Source organism: Lepidothrix coronata, unplaced genomic scaffold, assembly GCF_001604755.1.
Source record: "Lepidothrix coronata isolate B3197 unplaced genomic scaffold, Lepidothrix_coronata-1.0 Scaffold83, whole genome shotgun sequence".
In the NCBI taxonomy this organism is placed as follows: domain Eukaryota; kingdom Metazoa; phylum Chordata; class Aves; order Passeriformes; family Pipridae; genus Lepidothrix; species Lepidothrix coronata.
Window position 1 is genome coordinate 1,130,652 of NW_016690263.1, and position 12,484 is coordinate 1,143,135.

The 12,484-nt window shown below is 35.8% G+C and overlaps 1 protein-coding gene across 14 annotated transcripts in view; it reads right to left on the minus strand.

The window, feature by feature from the left end:
* Positions 1-12,484, minus strand: part of AKAP6 (A-kinase anchoring protein 6) — a 272,060-nt gene that overhangs the window by 19,078 nt on the left and 240,498 nt on the right. For all 14 annotated transcript variants that reach the window (XM_017820450.1, XM_017820445.1, XM_017820447.1 and 11 more), the window contains one exon: positions 10,300-10,515. In XM_017820450.1, the coding sequence (XP_017675939.1) occupies positions 10,300-10,515 (216 nt within the window). The remainder of the gene's footprint in view (positions 1-10,299; positions 10,516-12,484) is intronic.

Consider the following 12,484-nt stretch of genomic DNA (forward strand, 5'->3'; position numbering starts at 1 on the left):
TATATACAGAGACATAATATTAGGATCATCATTCCTCATGATTTAAATTTTATTATTTAATGTATATTATAACATTTCTGACATAAATGTATGTACATATTTAAACATTAAGTAGATATATGTATTATATTTTTTGTATATTTTACAGAAAAATATGCTAGAAATATCTTGGAAAACTGTTAAGTGGGCACATTTTTGAAAGATTTCTTCTGGTGAAGAAGGGCACACCCCAGCCTTTGCAAACAACAGAAAAAATACAATGAAAACCCTCTCGGCATACTGTAAAACTTCTTTACCATACATATGATATAAGCAGACCTCCAAATCTGCAAGTTCATTTGCTTTCATACAGCATCTGTTATTTTGGGTGAGTTTAACAGTCCACTCAGCTGAGCCCACCTCCTGCAGTGGCTAGCTGTGAAGGTTTATGGAAAAGTTAAAAACCTTCAAAAATATAGAAGGATATAGAAGCTGCCATCCCAAATTTAAGAAAGCCCGTGGGGACTCTCAGAGTTGGAATTTAATAAGTATTAATTGATGTCTCCCCCATTAATTTGTCTAATTACTTACTGAACTCATTTTTATTTTTTCTATCCACCACATCCTGTAGGAACAAATTTCATTTTTATTATGTAATGCATGAAAATAGTATTCTCTTTTGATGGTTTTAAATCTCCTGCCTGATAATTTCTTTGGGTACCTTTGGTGTGTTAAGAAAAAAGAGTAAATAATTGTACCTCATTTATTTTCATGCAATTTTACAATAATTTTTAATTCTGTTCCTTTCTGCTTAGAGCTGATGCAGCTCCTGGAATATCCTATAACAGTGAACAATAATATACTGATTATGCATATACTTCCTGAAGATCCTGCAAATACATTTCCATAGCGGCATGAGGATTGTGGTGCTATCATCCAATATGGAAGGCCCTTGCAAGATGGAAATAACTGTTGTACAACTTGTCAGAAAATAAGGTTTCTTACTCTTTCTAAAAACTATTTTGCTTGAGAACTCTTGAAACAACATACTGAAAATCAGCTTAAATTACACTCACAATTCCTTGCAGAACTGGAGTCATTAGAGATGCAGAGCAACAAGTCATTAAATTAATTAAAAAATCACAAGTTTGTGACTTTTGTATTTCCCTGAACCCTAATTTTTCAAGCAATACCAGCCCGAATCATGAGTTTATGATTAGTGGATATTAGGCATCTAAATAAAACACTGACTGTAATCAGAACATAATGCATTGCAATGTGAGTCAGTGTCTGCTGAGCACTTTTAATTATCTGACTCTATACTTAAGTGCCTAAATAAGGAGTGAGTTCTTTTGAAGACCTCTGTCCTTGAAAATAAAAACCTAAACATTTTTCCTTTTCTTTTTTTAATGAGGTATTTGTGCCACTTAAATTGTGTTTGACAGTTCTTTCAGCACCTACATGCATTGGAAACATCAGATTTCCAATTTCTGAATATTACTTATTTTCCTACTAAAACTGAATATTCCTGAGAATTCAATTGAAGAATTTACTCATCTTATAGTTCAAATGTATGTTTCAGAAGCAGGGATGTCTCTTTATCAAAGATGTGTAAAAGTGCTTTACCCACTGGTAATCTGTGGCACAGAAGAACAAGATTAATAGATTGACAGATGGTTGGTAGAAAATATGCCACCATCCTATAAAGGCCTAAACCTGTTACTGTGGTGTTCACATTTCCCAATATAAAGTTATAAATCTCAGATTTCTAGCTTTTATAGGACTGAATTCTCCCATCTCAAAATGTGAATTCTACTAATTACTTGTAGAATACTTATTTTAAACAATTGGGGCAAGCTGATTTACTAATATTCTAGTTACCTACAAAAGCAAAGAAATTAAGAATATCGGATATGCCACCATCAGGTCAAATGCAATTACACAAAAGATATGACAGAGTTTCCATGATCATATGTTGAATTACAGAGCCATGTGATAAACTGGCACTTTGAAGACCTCATTGGCATTCGAAATCAATTGGGGGTTTGTAAATATCAACCATTAGAAAAAATCAGATCAGCAGAGATGTATTACCAACTTTTTACCTGCTATGAAATTCTCTCACCCAACTCTAAAATGGCACCAGTCTGAAATACAGAGTCATAGATAGTTGAGGACCAGAAGTATCTTTGGGCTGCATGGATAAATGCAGAAAGGTTGTATATTCCCAAAAGAAAATATTTCCAACTTCTTACTGGGTAACGCAGCACCACCGTCCAGCCTTGAAAGTTCACGAGATATAATAAAGTGTTTAAGCAAATCCAAAAAACATCAATTTCCCCTCTCTCTGAATTTATACATTTGAACAATTTAAAACTGAACTAACCAGAAAAAGAATACAGAAGAAATCCAAAGAATTAGTTCTTTTAAAACATAAATATATATGTAGACGTATATACAAAAATTTGTGGCATTGAGCCAGCAAGTTTATGTAATTTTTCCTCTAAAATAATACAGCATAACAGAGAAAAAGATTCAAAGTATCTGTGACTTTAAGACTTGTCAGTCACTGAAACTGACTGCTCACAGGATGCTGCTAAAAAACATTAATGCAGTCACTGAAATATGCGTCTTAATGTATGTTGAATCCAGTTGAGGTGGATGATGATTGAAACTTGCTACTATAGGACTGTGGTTGAACAAGCTACAAGAAAGGTTCTAGTAGGTTTTATTATCATACACACTAAAAATTCATATATAACAGACACCACCAACATCAGCAGGAAATATTTTATATCTGTAAGTTTCGGTGCAGAGTATAGGACTAAAAGAACAAGAATGCTGAGCTACTCTTTCTGCTTTCGGTGGTTCACTTTCTGGAGCAAAAATGAACTGCACTGAAAGAGGCTGCACAGCCTGTTCTGTAATTATCCCTACTACACGTGAAGAATGTTAGTAGTAAGCACCTTTACTTTCCAACCTCCTCCAGAGGGAGAGCTCAGGCTTACTATGGTTTAACAGAGATTGTGAAATAGGGAGATAAGGCTGCCTTAGTTTGTGGAGTCAGTTTTGCAGACTCTGAGGATGGAGTAGAGCCCTCTGCTGAAAGACTTAAATGTATTTCTTTTTTTATTTCTATACACTTTAAGAGCCTACCACTGCAGGTGACCACCCAGGTCATTCTCAAGAATATAACACAACATTTATCTGAATTTTTGACTAAACTTGACTGGGTTTGGAATTTTTTTACTAAGATCTGCTCAACAATAAGGATTTTACCAGCTTTGTTTTGTCATATTATCCAGACTGTGTGTACTGCCCTGATGGCTGCCATTGTAACTACGGCTTGTCCTCAAGAACATTATGAGGAACACAGAATGTGGGGCATATTACCTATCTTCAGTTACAGTTCAGGAAAACTCTAGACCTGTGTTCACCATTTATGTGATTACTTTAGATCCTACAGATAATTGCTCCATGTCACAAATCAGAAATGCAGTGCAACCCAGAAGCTCAGAAACATAAACACCTTAAGTATGAGGATGGTGCGTCATATTACAGACTCAAATCAAACATCCATTCACTTAAAAAACAAATATTTTAAGGAAACACCAAAGTGAGCAGTCTTCAGTGTTGCAGCATGAATAAAACAAGATGACTGACAGAAACTAATGCAAACCATAAAGACCGTAGTGTCATATGCTATATGAAAGAGGTCCAATATCAAAGCAAAAATTACTTGTGATAGATAACGAATAAAATCAATCTGTAAAGGTTCAGAAATACGTCACTAAATAATTTGTAAGGGATAGATTGTGTAATAAGTGTTCAGCACTTTACAATATGTAGTGTGCCCTCTTCAGCCAATTAAGCTAATCATCTCTCAGTACTTTGCTGTTCTAGACACTTCTGATGAAATTCTAAATTTTATGCAAGATTTTTATTTAGATCTCACCTTAGAAAATAATGGTTTCTGACGAAATAAGAAACTTTTAGAAACAGAGTTTTGTTTAGTGAAGATATCTAACAAATAACTGAACAATGACAGATTCATTTTTTACCCGAGGGATGGGGTTTTGTGTGGTTTTTTAAGCTTAGAACAAGTGTCATTCCCTGGATTGAAAAAATATTGCACCAGTGAAGTGAATATAGAAAAGTGAAAGGCAGATACCATGCCTAGCATTATGAAAAAGTGTTTTCCAGAAAGCATCACAGAAACAGATAAATAGAGAAAAAGGATAAAGATACAAGATCAGAAGCAATATAGTATTTTTTAACAATGTACTTTTCCAAGTTCATTATAAAGAAGGAAACCAAGAGGATATTGGAAAAAATCCTAAATAGCACTTTAAGCATGCTCTTTACCTCCTAAGAAACAAGCTTGTGGAAAAGAGAGAAGTGCCTTTCTTTTTCTTTCATGTTTTTTTTTTTTTCAAGTGAGCTGTCTCACCAATGCAGATTTTCCCAAGTCCTTACAACTCTAATTAAAATGTGGTAATTGGTTATGTTACCTCAATTACCATGATGCATGGACATTGATGCAAAGCGACACCAATTGAATCCCTTGGGTATTATACCCCAAGGCCATCCCATTTATTGTGGCCTTATTATTTTCAATTATGTGGCTGGATGTACAGCATACTTTCAAGCCAATACAGATGGGGGGTTTGCTGGACATACAGTATGGTATGATGACTTAGAAGAACAAGAGAAATAATTTGCTTTTTTTTCATGAAGAATAGTAGTGAACTTAGCGATCAGACAAATGAATATTTCAGACGTATTCAGGACAATGTGAGAATTACAGCACCTTAACCCAAACTGCCTTACCTCAAAATCTCCATCTTAAAAGCATGAATAATACTGTTCCTTCAATAATTAGCTCTCTCTGTTGAATAAGATATCGTCTGTTCCATAAAACAGATAAGTTTCTCATTCAACGAATGAGCAGCCTGGAGAAAAAGCAGTTTCTCCACTCACCAAAAAGGTAGGAATATTGAATTGCAACTTAAGTAAAATCCATTAGAAACCACAGTTTTGTTTCTCTAACAGCCACAGCAGTACAATAGTTTTGTATACTCCAGTATTGGTAAAGCCATCCCAGAAAAGTGAATTTCCATGGTCATCTCATTGTAGCTTTCTATACAGAAACATATCTGACCTGCACAGAACGTATACAAACTGTGAAAATCTGTAGGAGCTGGAATAAACCACTGAGGCTAAACATATAATTTACATATACACAGGGCATACCACAGGCTGAGCAAAAGATAAAAAAATAAATGCAGAAAACAAATATTCCCACTTTGACGTAACAATTGTAAACTTATGGGCGTGACCATAACTGAGTCTGTCCCAAATCCTTTTTAACTGTTCAGTCTTTCAAGTAGATTAGACCTTCTAAAGGAAAGTGCACAGTGAGTTAAAGCTTCTCCAGCTCTTGAGCAGGAATTTTAGATGGCAATTTTGAGTTTAGTTGGCTATAAGATTGTTGCTATTGTTATTGCAATCGCCAGACAGACTCTTTTTCCTTTGAAGTTGATTGCTAGCAGGGTCTTGTTAGGCAAGCTGTACTACATCTGTGTAATTCCAGTTAAAATTTAGGTGATATGTAACATTATATCAGCAAAATATGGAATTATGAATCTGGATGAAAAGAATTTTTAACAAAAAACCAAACCAAAACAAAGAAACCCACCAAAACCAAACAAACAGATGGAGGAGATAAAAACCTCTTTTGCTGTAACATATTAGGACTGCTTCCAGTATTCTGTATTTTTGATTCTATGAATACTTCACTCCATATAGTTAGATTAACCTACTGAATCTAACCACCTTTCATCCTTCTGGAGTGATTCTTATTGATAATTTCACATTCTAGACAGAACTTTTTGTTTATGAGAAAGACAACTTTTAGCAAATTTTAGGTGCTTGAAGTACATCTAAATATCTTGTTATTTGTAAAATTATCATGCCCACTATTGCAAAAGGTGTACCTTTTTTGGGGTACCTTATTTACTGTCAGCAAGTCAGATGCCTTGAATGAGCCAGATGCCATCAGGGTATAAAAACATCTCATTTGTTTTCATAAATTACACTATTTTGTGGGCAACCACAAATAAAAACTTGTTACCAAGAGATACATTTTGTGTGCCAAGACTGGCACACCATCAAATACAGAGAGATAGGGAAGGAGAAGAAATGGTTCTGATACCTACCCAAGAAATGACTGCACAGGACCTGAGTGAAAAGGAGGGTAAGAATATGCCAAGTAGGGCCAGGGAAGTCGAAGAAACATGAATCCTACAGTGGCTGGGTCACATTTAAATGTTGAGAATACAGAGAGTTTTATTAACAAAAGAAGCTTGTTTATACTGACATACTTCAAAAAATCATAGTGTTATAAAGCAGCCTAGGATGAGATGTTCTGAAACAAAACAGCCCACAATGAAAATTAGATGAGCATCATGATATCTCTAAATGGCTGCTACTTCTCAGCAGAAAGAATGATACACACCCAGCCGGTGAAATTCCAAGCTCTAATTAGCTCATAACAGTTTATTTACAGTAACTGCAAGTACAACCAGTAAACTGCTTTCCACACAGCAGGTGCCCCCATGCAAAAGAGGATAATATGATTTCACTACAGTAACTTGGATCTTTGTTCAGCACTTTCTAAGATATCTCACAAATGCAACTTCTTTCTGTTCCTAGTCAAATAGAAGACATATATTTACTACAACAAAATGATGTTTTGCAGATTAAAAAGGCAGTCCCTCATCTTTTGGTATTTTACACAGTTGGAACCTAGTCCGATCTCTCTTGGGCTCTTATAGACCCAACAGATTGCTTGCCCAACAGATACTCAGACTCTAATAAATAAAATTCAGGATTCTGAGAGCTACTTTTTGTTTCTTTGTTGGTAATACTGCACACGCTTATATCTGAAGCTCCAAAATTCAACAGGTTTTTCAACTGCTGGTCAGATCATTAAACATTTTGTGTAACACTTTCCAAGTTTACTAGAGCTATTGCTGCAATACATTAGTAATATGACTAAAAATATACCAAAAATGGAACTACCACAAAAATATCACCAGTGTTTCTCAAGAGAATAAAAAATGTTTCCTACGATATTTTCTTTCTTTATCAATCTTTTCTATTCCTGTCTCATATTTATCTTCTAACCCATTCACTTGCCCAGCCTATTTAATTAATGAGTTCTCTTACTTCTGTTCACATTGCTTGCTCTCTCAGACTCATTACCATCAAAACTCTCTGCAGTTTTTGAGATGGCATTTTTCTTCTTTCATTTCTTGACTTTCCTCTGATTTAAATGTAATGTATTGTCTAAAACTCCTACCCACATTTTCTCCAAAGCTCTGGATCCTCACTAATTCTGTTTTTTCTTTTAATTCCACTGAAATTTTTCTAACATTTTCTCACAATCTTTGTTTTACCAACTTTGTTTTACTTTTGACTCCACTTGAACAGACTCTCAACAAATTAATTCCTTTGATTTTTTTGCTCTCTAGACTATTTTTTATCTATCTTTATCCCTCTACTCAGGGCTGCTCTCAACCCTCTCTGCCCAGCCTGTATTTGTGTTTCGGATTGCCCCAACCCACCTGCGGGACCTTGCATTTGACCTTTTTGGATTTCATGAGGTTCACAAAGACCCACCTACCAAGCCTGTCAAGGTCCCTCTGGATGACAGCCCTTCTCTATAGCATGTCAACTGCACCATACAGCTTAATGTCATTGGCAAACTTGCTGAGGGTGCACTCAGTTCCCCTGTCCACATCACTGACAAAGATGTTTCCAGGAGGATCTGCTCCATGATCTTGCCAGGCACAGAGATAACACTGACTAGCCTATATTTCCCCAGGTCTTCTTTTTTCCCTTTATAAAAATGGAGGCTCTGTTTCTCCTTTTTCTGTCAGGAGGAACTTCACTGGACTGCCACAATTTCTCATATATGATGAATAGTGGCTTAGCCACTACATCTGCCAGTTCCCTGAAGACCCCCAGATGCATCTCAGCAGATCCCATGGACTTGTGTACTTTCAAGTGCCTTAGATGGCCTTGAATCTAATCTTCTACAGCACGAGGTTCTCATTCTCCCAGTCTCTGCTTTTGACTTCTGCATCTAGAGCAATGTGGCTGGAGCACTTGCCAATGTTGACTAAGTCAAAATAGTCGTTGAGTACCTCAGCCCAAGTACTCAGGTCTCCCATTTCCTACTGGAGAGGGACTAAATTTTCCCCAGTCTTTCTTTTATCACAAATGTACCTATAGAAGCTTTTCTTTGTGGCCCCCCATGTCCCTGGCCACATTTAATGCTCAGACAATTTCTATGTACACCTCAGGGGCTACCTGTTCTTGCTTTCACCCTCTGGGGTTTTTTTTGTTAATTGTTTTTCCTTCATCTTCTGTTTTTCACAAGACTCAAACAGCCTTTTACCTTACCTGCTTCCCTTTCTCCTTTTTAGATGATAATATACATTCCATTTCCCCTTTTTAAATGATAATATACTGCAGTTCCCATCTATGGACAGAGGGCTCAAACAAACTCCTTTCATCTAACCCCACTCTTCTTAGTGTCCACTAACATAAACTAAGCACAAACAAAATGGAATTCTTGCTCTTTTCTCCCCAGATTTCTTTTCTTCATGCTTTTTCAGTATGACTGTTCTCCCTCTGGTAATCTGCATCAGCTGTGACATCTACAGCTTTTACTAGCTCTTTGAGAGAAATCTTAGCATCACTAAGATTTGACATTTTTCTACGGATCATATAGTGCAAGCTCTTAGATGATTTTTGTTGTTTCCAATGGCATTCCTCTTCAGTCAACACTTGCCTCTCTGCACACAGATGTATAAGGAAAGGCAGAAAATTAATGATTTCTCTATACCCTTGTACACTTGCATGTAGCTTCATCATTTTTACACTACTTCCAACCAGGTCAAATTTTTGATGGCATAACTGACTCTCCTCAATTATCTACACTTTTTATATTGTCAGTTGACTAATCCCATGCTTATAAAACCAATGTTGGCACTACATCTGCTTTTCAGTGATGTCTCCCTTCCATGTTGACTCATACAGAGACATGCCCCTTTTGACTTATCCTGATAGTCTATTCACACCTCTTCCTTCATTAAGTCCCACTTCTATCTCAATACCTAAAGAAAAACAGCCAATAAATCAAATGGATATAGGACCACTTCTATGTTATAACTTTTGATAAAGGCAGGCAAGCATTCTCCTCGCTAACTCATAATTTCTTGGCCCCTTTAGATTAATAGTATTTACACTCAGGAACTGCTAGTGTTTCTGAACAATGCCTTATATATCTTCATACTATAGTACCATAACTGAACCAGAGAATTACAGCTTCTGTTATTTTTTTAAAGGAATTTCAACAAAAAGGAAGTCAAAAGTAGTATTTCACAATTAGTCAGATAACTATTAGGAAGGATGTAAGTGTCAAGCATTTTTTTCCTTTGCTCTGCTTGGTATAAATCTAAAAAATTATGTCACTTGTTCTCAAATCTCATTAAGGTTCTTCACTATATGAACTACATAGGATTATCATTGCTGTCAATGTAGCTGCAGTATACAGACTTCAGCAGTATGATAGTAGCACAAAACACACTGAGCCAATTCATCCATTACAGTCCATGGTGTTAGAGTAGGGATTATTTTGTTCCTCCTGCTTTGTAATATAGTTTTATGCTGTAGAAAACCAATCTAATTCATGCCACTTAATGGATGGTTTAAACAGAGTGCTATTTTGCCTCTTAGGAATCATTTCCCTGAGATAAAAGCAAATTATTGCATTTTACTTATATTCAAATAACACAGGATTGTATATTAATCACATACCCGTGGCATTCTATGTGAAATACACATCTACTGCTGGGATGTTAATTAAAACCAGTCTTAGCTACACAGGAAATACTTTTTCTAAAATATATTTTCAATCAGTAAAATTTTACCTGGGCCCAGTTCTGTTAGGTCCTGAGCAACATAGCACCAAGAGAAGATTGTTTTTATTGCTTCATGGGATCAGACATGATGAGATTAAATATCCAGTAAATAGATTATGTATATTGTGAGTTTATATTACTAATCAATTTTGTCCATAGAATACAATGCTTTGTGAAAAACTGAAGATTCACTTGTTGGCAGTAAAGACTAGGAATGGCATCTTCAGTCAGAAGAAAATGCTTGGAAATGGATGTGTTTGTCTTTTGCTGAAAAAAGTGCCTCTCACGAAGAATGAAACCCTGCACTTTTAGAGCAAGCATTACTCACCGAGTCTTTTTCTAATCGCTTCTGTAGCCTTGTTTGCCACTGGACAGCTTGCATGACAATAGCTTCCCACCTTCTCTCGAGGTTTACAATTATCAACTGCATGGACTGGTGATCTGCATTTAGGTTGCAGGTCTCCTGATCATCCAGGAGGTGCTGGCATAATCGCAGCACAGAGGCTACCCCACGACGTCTCTGTTTGATCTCACAGCATAAAGACTGCAGGATAGACAAACAACAGATGTCAGTGTGGAATTCTTTGCAAATTGAAACATTAAGTATTATCTGATATTTAATGGTGCCCAATCTCTGTCTTGCAATACTTTTTTCAGCTCTTCCATAAATTCCCATACTTTAGTGTCAAAGCTTAGTGTTTTATTTTCAGATAAATACAGTCTTAATAGCACAGAAGGTGTAACATTATGTTCAGTCTTCTTCAAACAAATGCCATATATAACTAACTGTCTCAATAATGCCGAAGGTTTAATGACGTAAACTGGTTTATTCTTAATTTCTTTTTCATTCAATTGGGACATATCTGAAATGAGTTACCTTGACAGTAATCAACTTCAGAAATTCTACAGTGAAAAAATCATAGTCATGCAATCTGAATATGTGTATTTTTAGAAAGAAAACAATAGAAATTATGGGTCCTATACAGTCTGTCACAGGAGAAACATCAAGAAAGCACAAAATTCAGTATAGAATTTTTTACAGATGTTTTTTGTTATCATAACATATTTCCAGAGTAGTTTCATATTCGATTAAATATAGGAATACTGTGATAACTGTATCGTCCTTGAAGATGAGTAATTCACTGTATTTATTTCATCATACTGATTCCAGTGCTACTGAGAATGCAGTTTGACATAAGCTGGTTGATAGAGACAATCGCTAAGTCCTAATATTGAAACGATGTGAGCCAGGATCTGTTGGTTCTACTCCAGAAACCCAAGAAACCTCACTGAGAATCTTATTGAACAGTAGTAAAAATTATGCATCCTACACAGCAGACAGAACTAGAGAGAGATGTACTACCTGAAAGCAGTTAATAGCATGGGGTACTTTCAAGCATGGTTTTATCCATGACTGTACTCTAATGTCATTCAACATCAAATCACAATTTTATTCTCTCATAATGTATATTAATAACAAAATCTATGAAGCTGGGGTATAGAAGGCACAAATGCATCCAAGGATTATGGCTTCAGCCCAGTTTCTGAGACCCTATACTTTTATAGCATTGCATGACTCCAGTATTCAACTATTATCAAAGGGTTGTGCTACTCCTGAATCTAACAGGACTGTGCTCTACACGTGGGAGCTTTCCAGATAATTTAAATTGTAACTTGCCAACATCTGTTTCCCTCTGTGGGATGCCACAGATGAAAGTGCATGACCCCATGAGAAAATCTGAACTATCATCTTTTCTGAAGGCAGGGTGTTTGCCTTTAAACTTCCAGTTAATGATAATAAGCAAACGAAAAAAGCCACTACATCTCTCAAAGCTGTTCACAAGCATTGACTGATAAAAAATCCGGATCTACCTTCCTGATCTACCTTTGTTATTAGCAAAACAAAATTCTATAGAAAGTGAATTCTAGTTCCAGATTTTCATGTCACTGTTTCTTTAGAAAATGGAATTTATACTTAGAAATGTTGTAACTCAAAGGAGTATTTTGCTGCTGTGTTTGATCATTAATATTAAGCTGCAAGTCTGAAGCAAAACAGTGGTATGCACATCTAAAAACATATGCCTTTTCTTTGCCTACGGATAGTGTGCAAAAGACTTCTTTTTTTTAAAGCCTTCAAGAGAAATGATGATTACGCCCACAAACATAGCTGAATTACTAGTCTATTTTCACTGGCACAACTGGGCCATCCTAACAGTTAACAGATTGCTTATTAATCAACAAGGGTAAACAAGGCAATGAAATCTCATTTAAAGCAGAAGTTTTAATTCCTAAAAGTATTTCTGTTCAAAGCATTATTCCCGATAAGCCTTCATTAGAAGACATCTTAAAATGATTAAGTACATTTGATTGTAAAGTAAACTGAGTAGTATATTAGCAGGTGGACATTTCATACAGATGTTCCACTTACTGATATAATGCATTCTATAGCTATTTAAATTACCCTAACTCTATAATAGCTAGAAGTCTATTACTTCTATAATAAGAGAACCCTG